At 46.2% G+C, this 26872-nt stretch overlaps 2 protein-coding genes and 1 long non-coding RNA gene across 3 annotated transcripts in view; 2 read left to right on the forward strand and 1 right to left on the reverse strand.

Annotated features, from left to right (window-relative positions):
• Positions 1 to 26872, reverse strand: part of LOC141442872 (uncharacterized) — a 126921-nt gene that overhangs the window by 93098 nt on the left and 6951 nt on the right. The gene's annotated exons all lie outside the window — the stretch shown is intronic.
• LOC141442886 (uncharacterized) overlaps positions 1 to 26872 on the forward strand; it is a 57745-nt gene that overhangs the window by 19115 nt on the left and 11758 nt on the right. The window lies entirely within an intron of this gene.
• On the forward strand, positions 7872 to 16962 carry LOC141443037 (uncharacterized). Its single transcript, XM_074108256.1, has 4 exons — positions 7872 to 8037; positions 9824 to 10070; positions 12064 to 12227; positions 16945 to 16962. Exons 1-4 carry the CDS (start codon positions 7873 to 7875, stop codon positions 16960 to 16962), a joined length of 594 nt encoding a protein of 197 aa, XP_073964357.1. The 5' UTR covers position 7872.

Raw genomic sequence — 26872 nt, forward strand, 5'->3', positions numbered from 1 at the left:
GAACCTGTTTATCGTTTATCCATCCATTGATTAAATTTATCTACGGATAAAATTAATGCTGTCTCTGTTTGTTTTGTTCGAATAGACGGAGACAGCATCACATTTATCCGTCAAATAAAACTAATCAATGGGTGGTGAAACAGCCCCTAATATTTATTATCAGGAATCTACCACCTATACTCCAACTATTACTCTAACCTACTGTAAAATGCACCACCTGTCCCTTAGTGTAAGTTTTTCGTTACAAAATACGTCTCGATCGCGTTCGCGTTTAAATCTCAATTTGTATGAAACACGAACATCGCAAACGTTCCGCTAGAGCACTGTTCTGTTTCCATATAATAATAAATAAATAATAAATATCACGGACAATTCACACCAATTGACCTAGTCCTAAAGTAAGCTTAGCAAAGCTTGTGTTATGGGTACTAAGCAACGGATAATATAAATTATATAGATAGATACATACTTAAATACATATTAAACACCAGACCCTGAGAACAACAATTCGTATTTTTCATCAAATATCTGCCCCGACAGGGATCGACCGGGACCTTAAGCTTCGTAGTCAGTTCTCTAACCACTAGGCCATCTGTCGTCTAAAATATAAATTGAGATTTTAACGCGAACGCGATCGAGACGTATTTTGTAACCGAAAACTTACACTAAGGGGCACTGCTAAACTCTAATCCTTACTTCAGTTTATTGTAAAGGTAGCTAGAAAAGCTCGCTCTGAAGCATTAGGCTACCTTTGCTATCTTGAAAACTGTATACCTTGTGTTGGTGTTCCATAAAATTTTTGCATTGTACCCTTATTGTACCAATTATTTTCTCAACTTGGCCGACTGCACTGCTCCGATTCTCTCAGATTCCAAAATACTTCCTCTATAGGATTGCTCAATTTATTTCTGTCCGTACCAAACCGTCTCGAACCTGAAATTGAAAAATCCTTTTTAGTTTTGATACTAATCAAATACGTCAATATGCTGAAAGGTTCCCATTAGTATAATTTTTTGTCTTTGATCATTGCTAGTTTGTAGTTTAACTAGTTTAACACATGACTTTCCTTGAGTAGTTAGAACCTACTTGTTCAGGGGCGGTGCTGATAATTTCCATCGTTATATATGGCCGGCCGATCGCAAAAGTCCGCCAGATCACGAAATCCTGGCATTATCGTGAAATGGCGCCTTTTCAGAATTGCTAAAGGATATCCGCCATATCGTTTCAAACTCACCGTTTAACGATTTGCTAGTGACCTTTAGGCAATCATGAAAATCCCAGGCATATCATGAAACGCCCCATTTCATGATTTAATAGAAATAGAAATAAAAAAAACGTTTATTCGCATTGTTCGCAAATAGATAAACACAAAATAAACAAGTATAAAGTAAATATTAATTAAAGTATTGCGAAATCGCGAAACGGTCTCGGCTCAGATTAAGCCTAGCAATTAGCATGCTACAGCATTTTGGCCGTTTAGTGTTGTCGCATGAAAATTTATTAGGGCTATAATTAAGTTAAATAAAACATTTACAATGATTTTTCAAAAAGTGATATTTATGATTTATTGTTTATTAATTAAAAAAGGAATTATTATGATTAAATAGTTTCAAACAGCACGGAAGTTCGTAACAGTCATCTCGCCGAATGGTCCCGACGTTTACCGAACGGAGGTAGGAGAATTAAAAAGATTTTCAAGAGGGACACTTTGTTCTGAACCTCCGTGCTGGTTAAACGTTCCTAGCTTAAGTTGAGTAGTCGTTCGTTGTACATTTAAAATAGATTAAAATAAAAAGGCATCTGTATCGTGACCACTTCTTTTATTTAATATCAGAAGTGGGATCGTACCAACACCATGCCTCCATTTCGGCCAACTGGCGAAAACACTCGTAAAAGAAAGAGAAAATCGCGGTCTAGGTCCCGGCACGCACGTCGGCGTACTCGATTGCGCTCGACGTCGCGACGCCGCCGTCACGATTCGTCGTCGTCGACGACCAGTAGTGGGTCGTCCCCGTCATCATCGTCAACATCAGGGAGCAGCACGACCAGCAGTAGCACCAGCAGTAGCTCGGACCGCGGACGCAGCCGGAAAAGGGTAAAACGCGGCAAACGCTCACGGCGTCGCCGCGACAAGTCGAAAACCGTAAGTCAAAATGCAATCTTATCATCTGTGATCCCGGAGTTTGACCCGTTAGTGGACGATATAAATATGTGGATTAATGTAGTAGAAGCTAATTCTCGTGCGTTTGGCTGGTCCGATAGGCAAATAATTTTTCAAGCCTTGCAAAAATTGCGGAATACCGCCAAAACTTGGTATGATTCGTTACTTAAAACGGAAACACGTTGGACGACTTGGCGCTGGAAGAATTGGCGACACACACTTCTAGATACATTTGAGACCAAGCGAAACATGTTTTTCATGTTAAAAGAACTAATGCAAACAAAACCTGTAGAAGGTCAGTCTTTATATGAATTTTATTTTCAACAAAAGAGCCGTATAGATAGATTAAATTTAGTATTTTCTGACCAAGATATCATATCAATTGTTGTTGGTTTGATTGGGGATAAAAATATTAGCACTGCAGCCGAGGCGGGTAGTTTTCGATATTGTGACGACTTAGCCTCATTTTTGCATAATAAAACTTTCACGTCACAAGATAGCAGAAATCAATCTATTCAAAAACATTCCATTAATTCAATGTCAAAGCAGCTGACTTCTCGACCTTCATCAGTTTTCGTTGAAAAGAAATTAGATATGGCGGGTAATGATTCAAGTATTGTTGACGGTAGAATTAAATGTTTTATTTGCGGAGAAGGTGGGCATAAACGATTTAATTGTAAACTGAAAAATAACAATAATTTAAAATGCAGCTTTTGTCAAAAACCAGGGCATTTAGAGCTTGCATGTCGTTCAAAACCCAGCAGTAATTCAACGCCGAAGGTCGAAAAGGACGCTGAAGTCAAATTGATAAGTACGTCAAATGCTAAGAATAAGTTTTTTAAGGAAGTAAGTTTAAATGGTTGTAAACATCAAGCTTTTATTGACATGGGAAGTGATTGCTCGCTAATTACCTATGAATTGGCGCGACAGTTAAATCTACCCCCATACAAATTAAATAATCCTGTTGTGTTAACTGGTTTTTCGAATGATTCTCGGACTCAGGTGACTGATGCGGTTGAAGCGTTATTGAAAGTAGATAGTGTCGAGTTATCTACTATATTTTATTTGACAAATGTTCTGTCCGGCTGTGACATCTTAATAGGTCGAAATTTTACGGAAAGTAGGGAGCTTATTTATACCAGAGTGGGCGACAGTTTAGTTTTCCAAAAGGTCACCCAGGAACAAGTTCTAAGAATAGAATCATCGTTGTCTAATGCAAGTTCAGATGAGCATATCGGAATGCTTAAGGAAATATTCACGAAATTTCCTAAATGCATTTCAAATGATTTAGCTTCTCTAGGGAGTACGTCCTGTGTAGAATTAGAAATAGAGTTGACTACTAACAAACCGGTATGTCAGCGCCCGTATCGTATGTCTGAATCTCAGAAGCAGGTCACGCGGCAAATAATTGATGAATTGTTAGAAGCAGGAATAATTCGGGAAAGTAGCTCGCCTTACGCCAGTCCGGTGCTCCTAGTTGATAAACCAAATGGACAAAAAAGACTTTGTGTTGACTACCGTCAGTTAAATAAAATTACGGTGCAAGAAAAATATCCGATGCCTTTGGTCGAAGATCTAATTGATAGGCTCAAAGGTTGTAAAGTTTTTACATCTATCGATTTAAAAAGCGGCTATTACCAAATCAAAATTAAGGAATCTTCAATTCATAAGACGGGATTTGTCACCCCCGATGGGCATTTTGAATTCTTGCGTATGCCTTTCGGCATTTGTAACGGGCCGTCGGTTTTCCAAAAACTAATGAATACAGTGTTAGGAAAGCTTCGTTTTGACAGAGTAATATGCTATATGGACGATTTGCTTATAGCCACAAATACCGTACGAGAAAACGCGGAATGCTTAGAGGTGGTACTAAACGTTTTACAAGTGAATGGGTTAACTATTAACATTGATAAATGTTCATTTTTCCGAAATTCAGTTAACTTTCTAGGTTACGAAATTAACGAAACAGGTATTCGCCCAGGTAAAAAGAAGCTAGAAGCAATTAAAAACTACCCACCACCAACGAACATTCATCAGGTTCGTCAATTTTTAGGATTGTTAAATTATTTTAGGAAATTCATTAAGGATTGTGCCCTTTTATGTAAACCCCTGACGAAATTGCTAAAAAAAGGAGCATCCTGGGAATGGGGGCCCGATCAACTCAAATCGTTTGATGTATTAAAAAACGCGCTATCGGATGCATCACTGACAATATTTGATCCTAAATTACCGGTTACTATGTATACTGACGCTAGTCGTGACGGCATAGGGTGTATTTTGGTACAATTGACGGAAACTGGTGAGAGGCCCATTCATTTTTATAGCAGACAAACTACAGATGAAGAGAAACGCTATCATTCATTTGAATTAGAGTTCTTAGCCATAACAGTAGGTTTGCAAAAGTTCAGGCATTATTTACTAGGGACACATTTTAAAATAGTCACAGATTGCAGCGCGGTCAAGCACACAATTAACAAGAAAGAAGTAAACTCTCGCATAGGTAGATGGGTTTTGTTAACACAAGAATATACTTTTGAAATAGAACATAGGCCAGGAACACAAATGCAACATGTAGATGCTTTGAGCCGGAATCCGGTTCTGGAATCACGTCCCATGATCACTGAAAGTGTGATGTCAATAACAATAGCGGAATCTGACTGGCTGTTATCGGTTCAGCTGCAGGACCCTAATATACGTGCGATAAAAGATATTTTAGAGTCAGGTGAGGCCGAAGCTCATAAACAGATATTTAATAATTATGAATTATTGGGTAGTAAGGTTTATCGCAGTACGGAGTATGGTCGGCGTTGGCTGGTACCGAAACAATGTATCTGGCAAATTATTAGACTTAACCATGATGACTGCGGTCACTTTGCTGTAGATAAAACTTTAGAAAGAATCAAGGACAAATATTGGTTCCCTCGAATGAAAAAGGTTATCTCAAAATATATAAAAAATTGCCTCAACTGTATTTACTTCAAAAACATACATGGGAAAAAGCCAGGTAAATTGTTTCCAATACCAAAATATGCCAGACCGTTCCATACGTTGCATATTGACCATTTAGGCCCATTCGTAAAAACACAAAAAAATAATACCTATTTGCTCGTTATGGTTGATTCGTTCACAAAATTCGTTTTTATTGCTCCTGTACGCAACACAAAGAGTAAAGTAGTTATAAATGAACTAAATAGACTTTTCAAGATATTTGGAAACCCTAAAAGGCTGATATGTGACGCGGGTAGTGCATTTACATCTAAGATGTTTAGAGATTACTGTATAAATAAAAATATAAGACGACATATCATTGCTACCGCGATGCCACGTGCTAACGGGCAAGTTGAAAGGTTTAACCTTACAATTTTAGAAGCTCTACGTAGTTTAGGGGCTAACACAGATAGTAAAAGGTGGGACGAACATATTGAAAACATTCAACAGAGCATCAATAGTACTGTCAACAAAACCACATGCGCTGTACCAAGTGAGGTATTTTTTGGCTACAGACTTCAAACAGATGCTGATAAAATTATGGCAGACACTGAAGAACGAATAGTTGATGTAACGGACTTGAGAAATAACGTTGACAAAAAGATAAAAGAAAGTGCACAGAGACAGAAGGAAACTTTTGATGCTAAACGGAAAGATGCTTATAATTTTCAAACTGGTGACTTGGTGGTGGTGAAAATACCGAGTCAAAGTAATGATGGGCAAAGCACTAAATTATTACCTGTGTTCAAAGGCCCATTTCAGGTTACAGAGGTTTTAGGACAAGACCGATATAAAATAGCAGACATGAGAGGTGCCGACAGATCTACGAAACGATATGATGGTGTGACCTGTGTTGAAAACATGAAACCCTGGATAAATATCAATAACATGAACGTTTAAAAGGTCGAGGATGGAAAAGCGGATGTTGTCAGGTACCTATTCAATTTATTAATAAAAAAAAAAAAAAAAACCCCCTCATTTTAAATGTGATATTTGACTCCCAAATTGTGTATGACTGTGTTGTCTGGTGCATTCGCTTCGAACACTTAAAAATGGTACACAGTCCTAACTGACAAGCTGGCCGTCGATGGAACAGCAATGGGAATTTGTGGGACTGTGTGACTATTTTGGTGATTCGGGTTGGTTTTCTAAATACACTAACCGCCGAAGGGATAGTGGCATTTAGAAATCTTAGGTGAAATCATGCGGTTAAGTTACTCTGCCGCCGAAGGAAAGAGTACACTTAAAATAACATGCAAAAATCTTAGTTGTTGGCCGGCGATGGAACAACTACTAAAGATTTAGCTATAGTCACAATAGTCACTCTGGCCACAAAATTAAACTTCATCTTATTGTTCTCAGATATTGCACCAGACTATAACGCATTCGAGGACGAATGCGTGCGCAGGATAGCCGGATGTTGTCGCATGAAAATTTATTAGGGCTATAATTAAGTTAAATAAAACATTTACAATGATTTTTCAAAAAGTGATATTTATGATTTATTGTTTATTAATTAAAAAAGGAATTATTATGATTAAATAGTTTCAAACAGCACGGAAGTTCGTAACAGTCATCTCGCCGAATGGTCCCGACGTTTACCGAACGGAGGTAGGAGAATTAAAAAGATTTTCAAGAGGGACACTTTGTTCTGAACCTCCGTGCTGGTTAAACGTTCCTAGCTTAAGTTGAGTAGTCGTTCGTTGTACATTTAAAATAGATTAAAATAAAAAGGCATCTGTATCGTGACCACTTCTTTTATTTAATATTAGGCAGATCATGAAATTCCTAGGCATAGGTATCATGAATCGCCGCTATATCGGTCCTGGCACTTCGCCGGCCGCTGGTGCGACACGCTCACTTCGCTCGCTCGCCTCGTGCTTTGTGGTCACAATTCATACTAACAACTCCTCGCTTCGCTCGTCGTAGTTACCTACCTAAATTTTTCTTTTTTTCGACATTACACGATGTGCCCGGTATAGAGCTAGAAATATCAACGAATTCGTTGCTCTAATCGATTTGCCGTATTGTTTTTCAGGCACATCGTGACATGCCTGGACAACTTTAGGCATTCCATGAAATGGCGCCATTTCACGATATGCCTAGGAATTTCGTGATCTGGCGGATTTTACGATCGGCCGCCGACATATATACAAAAAGAATACAAATTCAACTTATTGTTATGAATGTACACGGGCATCAGGCGGCGGTGATTGCTTTCCATTCAGGGCACCCGCTTGCGTTTCTCCCCCCCCCCCCCCATTATATAAATAAATAGGACGAAGAAGGCGATTTATTAAAAAATATGATACACCTTGTTCTCTAAACTAAAACTACAGTAATTCTAATAATGGCCCTGCGTCATGGTACCGAAGACGCTGGCAGTATTTCCTGTTGCTAGGAAGCTGCCAGCTCTTTGGTCTCCTGTGGTACATCTGAGTTTTTTATCTTTATCTTTGAGTGGGACTACAAGATTAGTGAAAGAAAGAAGAAAAGTCGGGCCAGGAGTACTCTAAACCGACGTGCATGCATGAAAAGATTAATGAATGTAGAGGAAGCGAGAGTTGTACGAGTATGCCAGGATCGTAGCAAGTGGAAAGATGTAGTCTCTGCCTACCCCGTTGGGATAGAGGCGTGATTTTATGTATGTATGTATGTACAATGTTAGTGGGATTATTATATTAGTGGGAATTAACCGTTAGTACTTTGCTATTTACAGTACAATGACGCAGCTGAACTACGTATCGCTGAGCAAACTGTTCGAGGACATGGTGCTGAGTACGAGCTACGATCTGGAAACTTCTAGAAACATCTTCTTGGAAGTTCTGCCGCACGTCAGGACGCATGCGTGCGCGCTGTTCGTCAAGTACCTCGTCATGGAGCAAAAGGTACATCGGTCCACGCTGATTCTACCGTCAGTTCAGACCATCATTCTGGTCTGAATGACGACCGAATTACCGTGTGGGTCACGGGTTAAGGTTATTTTAGCCAAGGCGCCTCGCCGGTGGAGAATCATTTTTATACTCTGTTTAAAAATGGGTGCGCATTTTCCACATAACTTTTTAAGTCCTATTATTGGAAGTCCGAAAATGTTTGTCATACCATTTTATATCATAACGATCACTCTTCATATATTTTTTTAATACTAACGATCAAAACGCATAATCATCACAATTATATCACTAATTATACACCTTTGTTCATACTAATATTGGTTTTCATATAAATTTCCCAGAGACGACTTTTTGGTTTTAGCCAGACTGTAAGATGCAACTTTAAGCTTCCCTGTGTTTCTAGTAGCCTTTGGCTTATCGACGTTAGTGGAAAAATCACATATGTTCTTCCTAACATACATGATTATTTCAAAAACATTAAGCGACGGCAGGATTAGGAAACCTGTTAGGGTTAAGATTCACGCGTCTTCAAATTATAAATTGCTGTAATTGCTCTCTTTTGTAAGTTAAAAATTGACTCAATGTCTGCAGCAGATCCCCCCTGTATTAATATACTGCCACAGTGGACCGTGCAAAAATATCTGATACGTCCAATCGGCCATAGGAATCGTATCAGATATTTATGCACGCTTGTTGTGTTAGATATTGGTGCTGGTGATTGTAAGATGAACTAAAAGAATTTCTTTGCTCACCCGCGACCTTATTATGGCTAAGTTTGCAAGATATATGCGTGTTCATGCAGTTCCTCCACCTCCACACTGTAAGAATAGAATAGAATAATAACCTAACCATAAAAAATCATTTTTAATAAAAAAAAATCTGACTGTACTTCTTGTTGACTGTACTGCATTGCACCGAAACTACGAATACATTTGCATACCAAGTTAGAGTCGATGCTGTTAACCGTTGAAGAGTTCCGTCCTGCCGAGACGTGGTGGAAAGTCGTGGTGGCCTAGTGGTTTGACCTATCGCCTCTCAAGCAGAGGGTCGTGCGTGGGTTCAAACCCCGGCTCGCACCTCTGAGTTTTTCGAAATTCTTGTGCGGAATTACATATTATGAAATTTACCATGAGCTTTGCGGTGAAGCAAAACATCGTGAGGAAACCTGCACAAAACTGCAAAGCAATTCAATGGTGCGTGTGAAGTTCCCAATCCGTACTGGGCCCGCGTGGGAGCTATGGCCCAAGCCCTCTTGTTCTGAGAGGAGGCCTGTGCCCAGGGACGTATATAGGTTGGGATGTTGCAAGATTTGATTAGGTACAGACAGACAACGGGACAGGTGAAACTAAATAAAAGCTTGTAAAAATAGAATAGAATAAGCCTTTATTAACACACTTAGGGGCTGTTTCACCATCCATTGAATAGTGTTAACTGGCAGTTAGGTGTGATGCCGTCTCTATTTGTTTTGTTCAAATAGACGGAGACGGCATCACATTTAACCGTCGGTTAACACTAATCAATGGATGGTGAAACAGCCCCTTAGAGTAAAAGATACAATATTATTAATAAAAGGAAGACATTTCCACATTCAACTTTAAGTGTGAAGAACACACACAAATCACACAAACCCATCTACCACCACCACCAAACTACACTGACGCGTTTCGAACTCAACCAGAGCTCATCTTCAGAGCAACACAACCGTACACCACGCTACCAGATGTTAGACTGTAAGATGTTAAATTGGACAAAGACCACTTAAGTTTCTGTCTTGTTCCAGGAAAAAATTGAGGACACGACAATCCTCTCCCTCATCAGGAAGCTCCCGTTCAACGTGGCCAACTACTCCCAAAGCCTCCTCGAAGACCTAGAAGTCTTCACCAAGCTGGGCCTGGACTACCCCAGGGATATCCGACACGCCGCCATCTTGAGTTTCGCTACCCTGGTACATAGGACCATGGAGGCTAGGATGGTGAAGTTGGACTTCTTCGATAACATTGTTGTGAAGTACTTCAGGATGTACAGTGGTAAGTACGAGTAAGGTTGTACGAGTGTTTGGCACTGTCCCAATGGTTGTCATTTTTTTAATCTAATAGCTGGCAAACGAGCAGGCGGGTCACCTGATGGTAAGTGAACACCGCCGTCCATGGACACTTACTGCATTATTAGGACTGCGGGTGCGTTGCCAGCCTAAAAGGGGGAAGGGTAGCTAGGGAGGGAGGTGGGAGGGGTCTTTAATTATATATATATATTATCTTTTTTATTTTTTTCTATAGGTACATTTGACGCTCCTTTTGTGAATTTCTTATAATTACCTGACGTGTGTTTATAATGTATTTTTTATAAAAGGTAATAAATAAAGGGAACTCTATTTATTGTCATTTAGAAAGAAAGAAAGAAAGAAAACACATTTAGTCACAACACAAGACAACAATATTATTAGGTACAAAAAAAACAACACAAAGGTATGTTCATTGCGGTTGTGAATCGGACACTGGCTCAGCATAATGCTGAAGCGTTAAAAACACCCCAGCGCTGATTTTCAGCCAGCACCGACATACATATTATAAAGACATACTACACACCATTAACTACATAAATAAATAGATATTTTGTAAACTGTAAAACTAATTTATTGTGTGACTTTAGAAACATAAAATAAATGTATTAGGTACGTAGATAGACATAATTAATTTTACAACTATTATTATTATTTAAATTTAGATTTGTCACTAAACTGCGATATCCTAATTATTATAATATATCCCTAGAAATACGAGTATATTGTCATCAAATTAATCAAATCTGTCTCTAAGTATAAGTCATCAGGTTAATGTAAACACCTGTTTGTATCCTAAATTATAGTTAAATCATCAAAATTCGATCACCAAAATAATAGATCTATCACCTAATAAATAGATCAGCTCCTTAATTCGATGCTTCTACCTATTCTACTAAGGCAGGTCTGGTTAGGTTACTTCCTATTTTTAACAGACTGCTCGAAAGAGGGTTATGTTTTTCCAGAGTAGCTAGGTATATACCTGTGTATAATTTATTGAATTAGGGTTCCGTAGCCATTACGAAAAAATTAAGTAATATTTTTTAAGGATTTCGTAGTTTATACGGAATCTTCCAAGTTTAGGTATATTTTATACCTTAGGCTGCTATTTACTCTTAAACTACTAATAATTCTCAAGCAAACTTAGCCGTTATAGTTTTTCTTGAAAGTTTGATATACTTACTACCATCCTGAATTTTTTCAAATTTTTCCACTCACCGGTTTGGGGGGTGGGGACGCTCGATTTTAATGAAAATTTGCACTTTAAAGTTCAATATTTCGCAAAAAAATCAATGAATCGAAAAATCGTCTTAGCAAACCCCTAATGGTTTTAAAGACCTATCCGACAATACCCCACACTATAGGGTTGGATGAGAAAAAAAAATCACCCCCACTTTACGTCTATCGGAGGTACCCTAAAAAATTTTTTTTTTAGTTTTTATTGTACCATTTTGTCGGCATGGTTTACATATATATCCGTGCAAAATAACAGCTTTCTAGCATTGATAGTCCTTGAGCAAAACCGCGGGCGGACGGACGGACAGACAGAAAGACAGACAGACATGATGAAACTATAAGGTTCCGTTTTTGCCATTTTGGCTTCGGAATCCTAAAAAATGTAACTCTTAGCAGAAATAAACTATTATATAGATCTATCTATCTAATAAGACAGCCGGTGAAATTACTGGCACTTGAGGTATCCCATCTTAGGCCTCTAGGTTGGCAAACGCATCTGGAATTCCCTGGTTTGCAGATGTTTATGGGCGATGGTGATCTCTTACCATCAGGAGACCCACTTGCTCGTTTGCCAACCAGTCGTATAAAAAAATAAAATGATTTACGTGTGCGAAGCTGCGGGTAAATATTAGTTGTACATAAAACATAATTATAATAATAATACCTCACGTTTCTTATATTCCTTGGTTAAGTTCACTCGTTTTACACAGCTTAATAATCCACAGATTGTCCACAATACAACGACCGCATGGTTTGGCTGCAGGGGTTGTGCAACATGGGTTATTCGGCGGACGCCTACACGCGGACCGTGTACGTGGAGAAGGGCCGGGACCGCCACGAGCGGCTTTGGGCAGCCCTGGCTGATGTGAGCCGTGTTAATGGGTACACTGTGAGTACAAGTCGTCAATATCGTATGTTTATTTAATTATTAATAAAAAATACAAAAATTTACAGTATCTCAATAAGAGCATTGAGCTGTAAAATTCAATCCCACTAATATTGTAAATGCGAAAGTTTGTAAGTCTGTTTGTCATCATCATGTCTAAACCGCTGAACAGCTTTAGATGAAATTCGGTATACACGTAGTTTGATTCCCAGAGAAGGTCATAGGATAGTTTTTATCCCGGAAAATTGAATAGTTCGTTTAGTGTTTATATTATAAGTTTTTTGTACTGATTTATGGTGTGCAATAAAGAATATTTGTATTGTATTGTTTTGTATTGAAAACCGAATTCTACGCGGACGGAGTCGCGGGTAACGACTAGTTATACATAGAATAGAATAAAATAGAATAGAAGAATAGAAGACATTTATTCACATTTACAAAGACACACAAATACAACCAAACTAAAAAACAACAACAGCAAACAGAAATAAAACAAAAAAAAACATATACAAAAACATATAGAAAAAACATTAAAAAGACATACAAAAAGTACAATTATTAAAGAATGAAAGAAAGAAAGTACGATATATTTTGGCCCCATAAGTACAGTAAGCGTCAGAGAAAAGGAACCCCCCTGTGTGACACGTGACAGAATTGTCTGGCCCTGCGGTTAACTATCACGAGCTCCGAGACAAGTGCATCATAGGGAGATCTCGGGTTCAAATCCACTTTTTGTTTTATTTATTTTTTGTTAGTATTTTCCTGATCATAAGTAAAAAAAATAATTAAAAAGGCATTGATCATTGATAATTTTTTTTTTAACCACATTCGAATTGATACGATCTTCACAGGTGTGAGTGAGACAAGAGAACCTTAGTAATAATATCCGAATTGTGTAGGTAATAATTGTTGTATTATTATTCCACGAGCGGACAACAACTTATAATTCAATATTCAATACTCGCATTGCAAGTCACATTCACGCTCACAGTCAATCTTCTCCAAGCGGTGAATAACAACTTTCAAAAATATCGTTTTTCACAAATTTCTCATATCGAAATCCTCGGAATCGAACTTGATTCACTGCAGGTAGTGCACAGGTCGAATACTTCGATGTGCCGCTAGGCCATTTGAATACCTAACGATAGTTGCAAAATTAATAGATGCTAGTTGCGTGCCATTAGTATTTAGTAGATAAAGCGCCAAAGCAAACACAACCTTCTTGCACAGTAAAAAGAGACTTTCAAAGAAGCAGCGACTGTAGATAGATATACTGGGTTCTAACTTATTTTTTCATATTGAGACTTTGAGGGTGGCAGATATTTACTTAATCTTTGCATCCTGTTCTAGCTAATGCGTATAGATATGAATAGATAGATTGCGTTTAATGCCGATTGTTGCACTACCGTAATGTAACTTCAGGAAGTATCAAATGAGCCTCATTTACTTAACTGGGGGTATATTTATAACGAAATTTACAAATCTTTACGTTTCGTGTCGATCTCCTTGTGTGAATATCTCCACGTCGTAATATTATCCGATTTATTAAGTTCACGAAAAGCTTTTATTATGGTTCGATTAACAACTTTTTTGAAGGCTAAAATTGTTGTTCTCTGGGAACAAAAGCAACCTATAAAGAAAATAGCACGAGATATGGGTGTAACGGTAAGTTTTTAATAATATATTTATTGTTGAAATATATCTCACAAATAGCACGTTTCATGTATTTCTAATGTTATTGTTTTCTTTTATACAGAGAAAAACAGTTCGAAGATGGATACAAAGGTATCAAGCGACGGGTGATGTGAAATGTGATCGCCAAGGTCCTCGCCCAGTGGCTTACACCGATGAATCAGAACGACACCGTAATATAGTGCAAGTTCACTCAGTGGCACCCTTCAAATCTACACGCTCAAGTGCTGAAACTTTTGGGGTGTCTCTTAGCACAGTTCGACGACATCTACACGCGGCGAACATCCATAATTATAAACCCGCCAGAAAAATTAAGCTTACTGACGATCACCGAACCAACAGAGTAAACTTTGCCACTCGTTACTTAAATTTCGACTGGGAAAACGAAATAGTTATATTTACTGACGAAAAGTGCTTTAAGTCAGATAAGGATGGGCGAAAAATTTTGTGGAGAAGAAGTGGGGAGAGGTATAACCCCAACAACGTATTAGATCTCAGAACAAGCGGGCGTTTAACACTAGGTAAATAACCACAGAAGTAATAATAAAATCTTTTTACTATTTTTGTGTAACTATCACATTTATTTAAATCACGTGCAAGGCGTGTATTTAATATTCTTTTGAAGTTTTCTTAGATCACATGTTGCAGCAGATTTTAAAAGGTAAACTGTTTTAGGTTACTGTGGATGGATGTCTTCAATGGGCCCAGGCGAGCTAATGGAAATAGGCGGCCGCATGAACAGTGAGCGATACCTCGAAGTGTTGAAGGACGTAATGCTACCGTCAGTGCGTGTGGCATATCCTGAAGGACAAATTTACCTGGTTCACGATAATTCTTCAGTGCATAAGTCCAAAATCGTCAAAGACTGGCTAAATACCCAAAAAGACATAACGGTATTTGAATGGCCGGCTAAAAGTCCGGACCTAAATCCAATAGAAAACTTGTGGGGTCAGATGGTATTGAATTGGGACTCCAGTGAGATAAGGTCCAAAAAGAATTTGGATAATGAGGTAAACAAAACATGGGAACTGTTGCGTAATAGTGATACGTGTTTCAATATGGTTTCGAGCATGAAAACTCGGCTTCAAGAAGTAATAGATAGTGAGGGCTATCCTCTCCGTTACTAAAAGTAAGATAAACCACCACCAATAAAACAGCATTGGAACGAAAGAGCAAGTGTTAATATTTCCTATTACTATTATTTCGTAGTTAATCAATAATAAACAGACCTTTGTTATGATCAGTCAAGTTACCCCTACCCTTGTTGACGAGTATTCATGTGTTAATGATGCACCATCTGACCTCACATAGGTATTGTTTTTAATGTTGTTTCAAAAGGGTTATCAGAAACCGTGATAAAAGAGAAAGATGTAAATTGCTATACTATAATAGTTCAGCATGTTGGTTCTTTCTCAGTAATCACAGGCACAATTAATATTAACAGTCTATGTAAATAAGTGTTGTAAATGTTTTTATAAATATGATGTATAAGCGAAACGTCACCCCCAGGTATTGTGTTTTATTAGTAAATTTAGTTCGGCTCAAAACCTAAGTAAATAATCATATTTTAACATAAATAGAAAACTGTATACCTACTGAACTAGAAATCTATGGATAAATAAACAAATATTGTGTTTACAACATGCCTATCATTTTTTTATACCTCAGGCCTACTTTAACAAGATCTCTTATATAACAATAATAATCAACGACAGGTGATAAATAAAATCTAAAAAAAAAAAAATTTAAGGTGCGGGGTTTGAACTGCGAACCACAGCATGTCGAGGCTAACTCACTATCCACTAGACCAACTCGCTCTCTACGTAACATAACAAAAATATTGAACGCTTTGATGTCATTGCCAAAGGGGGATCCTTTTCTCTGACGCTTACTGTACCACCTAAGATTTTAACTAAAACTAGAACTAAATCTATGTTACTTGGTGACACGGCAGGATACCAAAAAGGGTCTCCACTCAGCATGTGTTGCCGCACATTATGTGCAGTAACTGGTTTACTGTGGAGCCCAAATACATTACATTGCTTATTACATTAACTTGATCCCTAAAAGCACAACTCAGTCTTGTGACAACCCATGTGTCAGTAGCTTCACCGACTATTTCGCTCTCTGCGCTGGAGAATAATAGCATAATCAATGCTACTTAGCAAGAAAAACGGTATCAGTAATCTGGACATTGCACAACTTTCATTGCCGCATCCTTTCGCCACCGACCTACGCGACAACACTTCCATCCTCACCATTTAGATGGTTGGCGGTCCTCTATTGTGCGTTTTTCCAGAAATTTCCTGCCTCGCACAGCAAAACTCTGGAATGAGCTATCGCCTGCGGTATTCCCGGACTGCTATGACCTTCAAGTTTTCAAGAAAAGAGCGTACTCCTACCTTAAAGGCCGGCAACGCACTTGTGACTCTTCTGGTGTTACAGGTGTCCATGGGCGACGGTAATCGCTTACCATCAGGCGATCCGCCTGCTCATTTGCCCCCTATACCATAAAAAAAAACTACGGACATTAATACTAACTTTAAAATTGGACATCTGATACATTGTAACATGAATTATACTTTTAAGTATTTATGTAAATTATATTATCTTATCTTAAATAATAAATAATAATAATAAATAAATAAATATCACGGAACAATTCACACCAATTGACCTAGTCCCAAAGTAAGCTCAGCAAAGCTTGTGTTATGGGTACTAAGCAACGGATAAATAAATACATACTTAAATACATATTAACACCCAGAGACTCGAGAACAAACATCCGTATTTTTCAAACAAATATCTGCCCGACACGGGAATTGAACCCGGGACCTCAAGCTTCGTAGTCAGGTTCTCTTACCACTAGGCCATCTGGTCGTCTGAATCTATCGTATCTTGCCTCTCCTTACTTTACCTCCCCTCACCTTTCCTTTCTACCTTACCTTACTGTGGCATACGGAAACTCCGTAACTCTGGCCGGTCGTACGCCACAAAATGATTATTGTTTGATTGTTGATGTTTATAGAGAGTGGACTGTATATAGGTGAAGAATGAAAGATGATTTTTGAGATCTGGCACACTGATGCAGCTTGAGAGTGAGAGAGAGAGAGAGAGGTCGGGAGCGCTCTTATTAGTTGTTTATCCATTCGCTGTCGCTCGGAGACTGAACGTTGTGGTCGTCGCGGTGTCATCTCGGCCCCTGCGCAGCAGGGGGCGGGGATGCTGTATCGGGGTTGTTGCCCCTTTCAGCGGCTTCGTACGCCGGCCACAAATATGGCCGGGTCGCTGGGGTGTGTAGGCCTTGCGGCCTCACTGTGACGTCACTTCCGGTGTGGCCTCCCAGGGGATTTTCCTCAGCGGGCTGGTCGCTCTGTTCATACAGAATGGCCAGCCGTCTCAGGATAATCGGGACGGGGTCCTGTCCCTCCTGGTAGGCCTGGAGCAGCTCCTGGAGGACCTGGGTCAGCTCCTTGATGACCCGCGCTCCGCCGTCGTCGACTTCCGCTGCCGGTTTCACCCTCCCCTTTGCAGGGGCGGCTACCTCCGGTTGCGGGCCGATTGTCGGCGCGGCGCGGGGTTGTGCCGTTGAGATCGGCTCCTTCTTACGCAGCTCTGGGGCGGAGGCTTTCTTCTTCCTCCCGCCGCGTTTTCTACGCCTTTTTGTAGGCGGGGCTCTCCCGTCATTGGCCGCCGCCATGAGGGAGTTGGGGGCGTTGCCCGTTTCTACGGCGCTTTGGGTAGCGCCAATGGGTGTCGTGCCGTGGTGGTTGTCCGTGCGCGCGCGCGTTCTTGGCGCGACTCCCGCCGTCCTGTGCCTCGCCTCCCTCTGGTACTCCGGGCACGTGACGCTATTCGCGGTGTGGGGTCCCCCGCAATTAGCGCAGGTCGGCGGGTCTGCACGCGGTCGCGGGCAATCGCGCGCGGCGTGACTTCCTCCGCAGCGGACGCAGCGCTGCGGGTGGTGACAGTTCACCGAGCTATGCCTGAAGGCCTGGCATCGGTGACACTGGGCTGGTCCGGGTCGTCCGCGCCACGCTTCCACGGTGACGCCGCGCATGCCCAGTAGCGCGGTCACGTGGTAGATAGCGGGGATGGTCTCGGCGGTCCGGTGTAGTTGGGCGTGGTAAAGGGGGGCGGGGCGTCCCGCACGAGGCCGCACCTCCTTCATAGTATGGGGAGGAACCCCTTCTCCCGCAGGTCCTCCGTGATGAACTCCGGTGCGGTGTTCGCCGGCAGTCCTCTGATGGCCACTTTGAGCGGCAGGTCCTCTTGCTGCGTCCACTTGTTCCAAGAAATTCCTGGAACAAGTCTGAGGTGGTCTTCCACGGTGCGGGACTCCGTATCAGACCGCGGCGTGAAGAGGATGCCTTCCCTCAGTGGCTTCGCATTCACCGGGTGGCCAAGCCTTCTCCTCCAGCTGGCGAAAATGCTTGGGCCACTCCGGTAAAACTTCACCACTAAGGGCGGCACCTCTTCCCCCTCGCGGCGGCGGGGGGGCCGGTGACGGTGGCGGTGGTGGCGGCAGCTGTGCTGGCGGCGGTGACGGTGACGGCGGCTGTGGGCCTCCGTCCTCCTCGTCTGCCCCGATGTCCTCACATGTGACAATGTGTGGTGCTGCGTCCATCGGGGACAGGTCCAGGCGCGGGATGGTCGGGCGCGGACACGACTGAGGCGACGCTGATAGTCGCCGCTTGTTCGTCGCGACGAATGGCGGCGGCAGGTTTGCAGGCGGCGGAAAGCGCGACGGCGACGGGATGCGGATGGTCTGCATCGTCGGCTGCGTCGGCGCTTGTGCCGGTAGGATGTCGCGTGCGTCGCGGGCGCGGTCGCTGCACTAAGTGCGAGCGTCGCGCGGGCGGGCGGTGTCCTGTGCGGCGGAGGCGGCGCACCAGTTCTGGGCGGCGGCGAGCGCGGGCCTGACGGTGGCGCGCTACGGCCGGCGGCGGCTGGCGGGTCTTGGGTGGCGCGGCAGGCGCGGTGGGCGCGGGTCGCGCCTTGGTCGCGCGCGGGTCGCGGGGCGCATCCGAGGTGCGCGGCGCGGGCGGCGCGCGGTCAGCGCGCGGGGCGCGGGGCGCACCCGGGTGCGCGGCGCGGGCGGCGCGCGGTCAACGCGCGGGTCGCGGGGCGCGGGTGTCGCGTCGGTTATCTTGCGGCGCGGCGAGGACGCCGGGCCGGGCATGGCTGTCGATCGTGTCAGCGGTGGCGAGCGCGGGCAGAGCGCGGCACAGCGGGCGCAGGCACAGGCGGCTTGCGCGCGGCCAGCGCTTGCTTCGCGGGTGCGCCGGTGTTCGGCGTGGCGAGCGTGCGCGGCGTGGTGTCGCGAGTTGCGGGCGGTCCCTCCTGGTTGGCCGGCGTCCGCGGGGTCGCGGAGGCGGCCGGTGACTGGCGGTGACGGTAATCTTGTGCCTCCGATGGGCCGGGTTGCAGAGCGGCCAACGTCAGTCCGCCGGTATGGGCGGGAAAACGGGGTCGTCCAATGTGCCGCTGCGGCCTGAAGGGGCGGCGGCGGTGGTGCAGACGCATCGGCGAGCCCTCGCGCTGCGCGTAGCATGCCGAAGGCCCGCCGAACGGCTGCGATGTCTCCGTCCCGTACGTCGACGTAGCTGCGGGGCACCCGTCGCGGCGTGGCCACTCGTCTGGTGGCTCGGCGAACGGCGTGATCCGCGACGTCGACGGACGGATCTGGTGGCGCCATGGTGGCGCGGCGGGTAGCCCTGAGAAGGGCTGTTTAAAATCTACCCACCACCTTCGCTTTAAGAAAAGCAAAGGCGGGGGGCGGGGCGTCAATGCGCTGCTAGCGCAGCGACGGCGTCAGCTGGGCGTCGTGGCGCGCGACCATTTAGCGCGCGCCGCCCTCCTCCACGTTCTCCGCCCTCCCCCGGTGAGACCCGCTGGTGGGAAGCCGGGTTTGGACAGAGTCCGCAGGCTAAGGCGACGCGGCGGATGCAACGAAGATGGTCCGAGCGGGGCGTGGGTAGGCGGGAGTCGCGATTACGCACTACCCACGTGAAGCCACGAGATGAACGAACGTTGTGGTCGGGACCGCGCTCGCTTTTATACCCGCGAGAATTACCTTAAAGGGATCGCGGTCCCCTCCTCCGCTCCCTTCCCCGCTCTCGCCCTACTAGTCTTTATTTTATTAAACTTACACTAATCCTATTACAAATTTAACAAATCTTAATGCTAATACTTAAACCTAGTTAACGATAATATTTTGGGACTTTTCCTTAATACTGTAGCGCGGCCGCGAGTCGGTCCGCGCTACTGTCCCGCTCGCACCTAGGGGTTATACGTATAACCGTCCCGCTCACACGAGCGAGGTTATAAATATAACTACTGCGCCGGGTCCGGCGCCGCTCATTTGGCGCACGGACGCGACGCAGGCGGTTGCGAGCTTATCCTACTGAATGAAACTAGGCGGTAAGTATTCTTTATTGCACATAATATATACATATCACTTAACTAACTTATCTATATTACATGAAATTAGACGCCGTTCTGTACATTTCTCCCGCCGTCGCCGTGCGATCCCACTGGCAGAACGACGATCTTCCTCGCCGGCCTGCGTAGCACGTGTCCTCGGCTCGTAGTCACGTCGACGACTCGTACCACGCCGTCCTTGCCGGGGTAGATTCGTGTGATTCGTCCTCGGGGCCATGTGTTTCGGGGCATATTCGAGTCGCATATGATTACGACATCGCCGACTGCCGGGCTCGCTCCGCTGCTATGGGGCTCCCCGCCGTGTTGTAGTAGCGGTAGGTACTCTCGTACCCAGCGCCTCCAGAAGGTGTCGGCGAGTTGCTGGCGCGCCGCCATTGTTGGCGCGCGTCGCCGTCGCTCTCTTCGAAGGTACCGGGGGTGGCGAGTGGCAGTCGGGTCCGAGGAGGATCATGTTCGGGGTCAGCGCTGTCGGGTCATTGGGGTCGACCGACACGTGCGTTAGCGGGCGAGAGTTGACGGTCGCTTCGGCTTCCAGCAGCAGGGTGTGTAGGATCTCGTCGCTCGGTATTTTTCATGGAGCGTGGCCTTCAGGGCCTCCTTCACCCCGCGGACCATTCTCTCCCAAGCTCCCGCCATGAAGGGGGCGGCAGCCGGGAGGAAGCGCCAGTTGATGCGGCGGGCCTCTGCTTCGTTCTTGACGGCTTCGCTAAGTTCTCGGGCGGCGCCTCGAAAGGCGGTAGCGTTGTCGCTCCATAGCTCCGTCGGGCACCCGCGCCGCGCAATGAAGCGGCGCAGGGCGTTGATGGCCGAGTCGGTGCTCAGGGAGACGACCACCTCCAAATGTACTGCCCTCGAAGTCAAGCAGGTGAACGGGCGACGTGTCTCTTCTCGCGATGGCGTGCGACGGTCACTTCTAGCGGGCCGAAGTAGTCCAGGCCCGTGAATGAGAACGGGCGGGCTCCATAGGCGAGGCGCGCAGCGGGTAAGTCGCCGGTAGCGGGGGCGGCCGGTCTCGCTTTGCGCAGTAGGCAGCGGGCGCAGCGGGCGATGACCTCTTTTACCGCCGGGCGAATCTTCGCTATGTATACACGCTGGCGTAGCTCGTTGACTACTATCTCGGTCCCGCCGTGGTGCAATTTTTCATGTATATGCGCGATGTACAGCTTCGTATAATAATGTGTTCTATGTAACACCGCGGGATTCACCATCTCTTTTGTATCGCGTCGGCCGCTGCGATTCTGCCGCGTAATCGCATCACTCCATCCGCGTCTATAAACACGCTGATTTTTGCGAGTCTGTCGTCCCTTTCTGGCGCGCGGCCGTCCGTAATGCGCTGTCTCTCTCGCGCGTAGGCATCTTTCTGCGACGCGCTCGTCAACAGCTGTTCGGCTTTGTTTATGTAGCGAGCCGGTAGCACGATGTATTTTTCGTGTTTTTCGGGCGCGATGCGGTTGCGTGGCACGTGAGCGGTCGGCGTGCGCCTGTCCCATTCTTCATCTTGAGACTGGTTAGCGCGCGTTCTCTTTCTGCGTGCTGCGGCGACGACTTGTGGTGCGGGCGACGATCTCTTGTGGCGGCAAAGGTCGATGAACTGCAGGACACGTGCAGTTGTTCTTAATAATCGCGTCCACTTCGAGAAGCGTTCGATTTCGGGCAAGTGGGCGTGGCGCGCGCGTTGGTCTTGAAGCGCGTTACATTTTTCTTTTTCTTCGCCGGTAGCTGGAATTTCGACCTTATTTTCTTCGGGCCAAGAATCTTCTCTCTCGTACAAGAATAGCGGGCCGCGGAACCACCGATGTCTCGGACCGAATTCTTCCGGGGTGGCTCGCGTCGCGTCGTCGGCGACGTTGTCCGCCGACGGTAGCCAGCGCCATTCGTTTTTCTTGGTGAGGTCTTCTATCTCAGCGAGGCGATGCGCGACGAACGTCTTAAATGTGCGGGGCTCGGAGCGTATCCACGCTAGCGCCGTACGAGAGTCGCTCCAGTATGTGCGTCGGGCGACCTCGTAGTCGTGTTCGTCGGCGACCGTGTTGGCTAGTCGCGCGCCTAGCAGAGCGGCTTGCAGTTCGAGACGGGGCACGGAGATGGGTTTGTTCGGCGTGACGCGGCTCTTCCCTGCGGCGAGTGAGATGGTCACGCTGTCATCGGCATGAATTATGCGCCAATAGACAGCGGCCGCGTAAGCTTCTTGGCTCGCGTCCACAAATGTGTGAAGCTCGTAGCGCGCGCCCGGCGTTGCCCCGTAGCACCTAGGTATATGTAGGTCACCTAGGCGGTGCAGTTGTTGCAGCCACTCGCTCCATCGGTCGTGCAGCTCGGGGGGCAACTCTTCATCCATGCAGTGTCGTATCGCCACGTGTCTTGCATGATGCGCTTTGCCGGTGTCGTGATGGGCGAGATGAGCCCTAGCGGGTCGAATATCGACATAATAAGGCTAAGGGCCTCCTCTTCGTCGGCGGACGTAGATTTTTCATTATTTCGACGGGTGCCCTTCTATTGTTGAGCCGGAAGCTGATACTATCTCTCTTCGTGTCCCACAGCAGGCCGAGTGTTTTTTCTATCTCGCTCCCGCCGATAGGGACCGTAGCTCCGTCTCGCTCGCTCCCGCCGATAAGGGACGTCGCGCCCTCTCGCTCGCTCCCGCCGGTAAGGGACATCGCGCCTTCTCGCTCGCACTCGTTGTATGCCCATCCGCGTAATTCGAAGCCAGCCTTCTTGTGTATGAAATCGACGTCTTTTATTACGCGTCGTGCCTCTTCTATCGTAGCGAAGCTTTGCAGGTAATCGTCCATGTAGTGATTTCTCTCGATTGCCCTGGCGGCGTCCGGGTACTCTTCGGCGTGTTCCCGCGCGTTTCTATTTTTTATGTACAGCGCGGTACACGGTGACGACGTAGCGCCGAAGATCACGGACGACATTCTGTATTCTTGCGCTTCGCCTTCGCGCCGATCGCCGCGCCATAAGAAGCGTAGGGCGTCTCTGTCTTCTTCGCGTATCTTGATCTGCATAAACATTTCCTTTATATCGGCGGAGACCGCCACGGCGTGCTGTCGGAACCGCATAATGACGCCGGGCAGGCTCTGCAGTAGGTCCGGGCCCGACAGGAGCATATCGTTGAGGCTGCGGCCGTGAGATTTGGCCGCCGCGTCGTGCACGAGTCGTATCTTCGGCTTGTCGGGATTGCAGACCGCGAAGTGTGGCAGGTACCATGTGCGGGCGCTAGGGGGCGCGGCCGCGGGCTCGGCGTACTTAGACGTGAGTAAGTTGAGGACGCGCTCGTCGTATTGTTTCTTCAGCTGTTCGTCGCGATCGAGTTTGCGCTCGAGCGTGTGTAGTCGCTTGAGTGCGTCGGCTCGATTGTTGGGTATCTTGCCCTCTCGCTCTCTCCATAGCAGCCCCGTTTCGAAACGTCCGTCGGGTAGGCGGCGACTCGTTTTTTCTAATATTTCGAGGGCTTGTAGCTCTGGATCGCTCTTCTGTTTTCTCGGCTCGATGGATAGCGACTCTAATGCGAAATAGTCGCGCATCATTTTTTCCATGTGATTAGCCGGTTCGGTCAGAGTGAGATGGGCACAGCAGTACGCCACGGGCTCCGCTTGTGAGGTGCGGCACCCGTGTAATACCCAGCCTAGTAGCGTGCGCGACGCGACGAGTTGATCGCGCCGTCCTCTTCTAATTTCTTGCGAGATGATTAGCTCCCAATTGTCTTGGCCGATCAATATTTTCGGCGTGGCACGGCTGCATGTGACTTCATTCTTGATGTCTTCTAAATGTCGGCAGTCGCGTAGTTCTCGTTCACTTATCGACTGCGTCGCGAAGTCGAGGCTTGCCACGGTGCGCGCGTTATTTATTTGCAGCTCGTCGTCGCTGTATTTGCCTCGGATCGCCACGCCCACCCTCTTGCTTTTCTTGTGCGCTACCTCCGTCCCGCTCACTCCTTGGACCCACATTTGTTCGGTGGGACCGTCGAGACCGAGCACGTCGGCAACCGCTGCGTCGATGATGGTGACCGTGCTGCCGTCGTCTAATAGCGCGTATGTTTCGATGGTGGCTTGCGGCCCTCGCAGGACGACCGGCGCGATCTTGAGATAGGCGCGGCCCGTTTTGGTGGTTGCCGCGCCGACTTGTTCGACTGTCGCGTTCGTTGCTGGTTCGATCGGAGGCTGCGGCGGCCGCTTTGGAGCGTCGGGGGAGGCCGGCGATGGTTTCTCGTGATGCAGCAGACGATGGTGCCGCATGGGGCAGCCGCCGCGGCCGCACGGCTTAGCGCGGCACTCGTAGCGGCGGTGCTTGCTAATGAGACAGCGATAGCAAATGGTGTGTTTCTTCGCTATCTCCCATCGCTCGTTCGTGTCCGCCTTGATAAAATTCGGACACGTAGGTAGTTGGTGGCCTTCCTGCTTGCATTGAGGACACGGTGACTTCACTTCTTTGCGCGATTTCGTGGTGGTTTCAGTGGTGGCGGTGTAGGCGCGTTCGACTTTTTTCTTTATTATTTTGTTTTCTTGCTTCTCAGTAGACAGCTCGGGCGGCGCGTAGGGCGCGCATTTATCCGCTTCGCGGTTGAGAAATTCGGCGATCTTCTTTATTTCGGGTACGTCTTCGTTTATTGTTGCATAGTCGTACCATTTACTTCGCAGGATCGGCGTTAGTTTGTCGACGATCGTGCGCAATACTTCCGGGGTGTGAAGGTATTGCGGGCGTTTGAGCATCTCGATTGTTGCTACTGTGTTAGCAACGCGGCTCGCGAAGATGCACAGGTCACGTGGGTTGTCTGTGAGTCTCGGGAGCGCCTTCATCTTTTCTATTTCGCCGATGAGGAGTGCGTCTGGTCTGCCGAATCTTCTTTGTAATGCGCTTACGACGTCGTCTGGCCGAGGCTGGCTGATGAGGAGCGCGCTTACCGCTTCCAAGGCGACCCCTTTGAGGGCCTTTCTAATGCGAGCGACGTTTTCGTTGGCCGTAAAGCTGGCCGCAGACTCGGTGTAGGCTGCTTGAAATTGGAGCCACTCGTTGCTGAGTCCGCTGAACGGCGGCAGGTCGGGAATATATTTGTTCGTTGATGATGACTTGCCGGCGTGGATTGCTTCTGTTAATGCTGCGGTCAGCATGGTGAGGTCCATTGCTGACTTGTGGGACTGCTCTTCATAATGGTCCCGCCGCTCGCGCTCTTTGTGTGTGTGCGTGGGCGGCCTTCTTTCTTCTCGTAATGTTCGTTCTTGATTGGGCGATCTTCTTATCCAATCAGCGATACGTTGTGAAGCCAGGTCGTCTTCTTCTTCTTCTGTGTCGGACAGCTCTGACTCCGCCGCCATCTTTTCTAGGCGGATTTTTTCTAATTCAGCCTCGGCGCGCACGCGCTTCAGCTCCAGCTCGGCTAGCCGCTCCTTGGCCTCCAACCCCGCGAGGAGTCTCTTGCCGGAGGCCTTGGAGTGACGTGACCGAGCGGGCTTCTGCGGCGGTGCTTTTGTGACAGCTGGTGGTGGCATCTGCTGCGACGGTTGGCGAATGACGACCGTATCTGTACTGGCCGCGGGCGTGGCCTTAATACCCGAAGTGTCTACTTGATCCCTCGCACTTGTCGCGACGGATCCCGATGCTGATGCTGATACTTCGGTGGTGCCCGTGCCAGTCGTGGTCCCAGTTTCGCCGGAACTCGACGTGGTTGTTGTCAGGTTCGTACTAGTAGTCGCAGTGGTTTCACCGGCGCTGGACGACTCTTCTTTTGATTCTTTGCCGCTGTTGCTTCTTGTTAAAACCATCTTGAATTTCTTCTTGTTTCAGTGATCCGGTGCTGAATGGACCATTAAATGTGGCATACGGAAACTCCGTAACTCTGGCCGGTCGTACGCCACAAAATGATTATTGCTTGATTGTTGATGTTTATAGAGAGTGGACTGTATATAGGTGAAGAATGAAAGATGATTTTGAGATCTGGCACACTGATGCAGCTTGAGAGTGAGAGAGAGAGAGAGAGGTCGGGAGCGCTTCTTATTAGTTGTTTATCCATTCGCTGTCGCTCGGAGACTGAACGTTGTGGTCGGGACCGCGCTCGCTTTTATACCCGCGAGAATTACCTTAAAGGATCGCGGTCCCCCCACTCCTCCGCTCCCTTCCCCGCTCTCGCCCTACTAGTCTTTATTTTATTAAAAACTTACTATCTTTACAAATTTAACAAATCTTAATGCTAATACTTAAACCTAGTTAACGATAATATTTTGGGACTTTTTCCTTAATTCTGTAGCGCGGCCGCGAGTCGGTCCGCGCTACTGTCCCGCTCGCACCTAGGGGTTATACGTATAACCGTCCCGCTCACACGAGCGAGGTTATAAATATAACTACTGCGCCGGGTCCGGCGCCGCTCATTTGGCGCACGGACGCGACGCAGGCGGTTGCGAGCTTATCCTACTGAATGAAAACTAGGCGGTAAGTATTTCTTTATTGCACATAACTATATACATATCACTTAACTAACTTATTCTATTTACATGAAATTAGACGCCGTTCTGTAA

Source organism: Choristoneura fumiferana, chromosome 26, assembly GCF_025370935.1.
Source record: "Choristoneura fumiferana chromosome 26, NRCan_CFum_1, whole genome shotgun sequence".
Lineage (NCBI taxonomy): Eukaryota > Metazoa > Arthropoda > Insecta > Lepidoptera > Tortricidae > Choristoneura > Choristoneura fumiferana.

Excerpts from the sequence above, each read along its gene's own strand:
- LOC141443037 (XM_074108256.1), top strand. The coding sequence starts at position 7,873 with ATGACGCAGCTGAACTACGTATCGCTGAGCAAACTGTTCGAGGACATG. Across the intron at positions 8,038-9,823 it reads ACCTCGTCATGGAGCAAAAG|GAAAAAATTGAGGACACGAC; the intron begins GTACATCGGTCC and ends GTCTTGTTCCAG. Across the intron at positions 10,071-12,063 it reads GTACTTCAGGATGTACAGTG|ATTGTCCACAATACAACGAC; the intron begins GTAAGTACGAGT and ends AATAATCCACAG.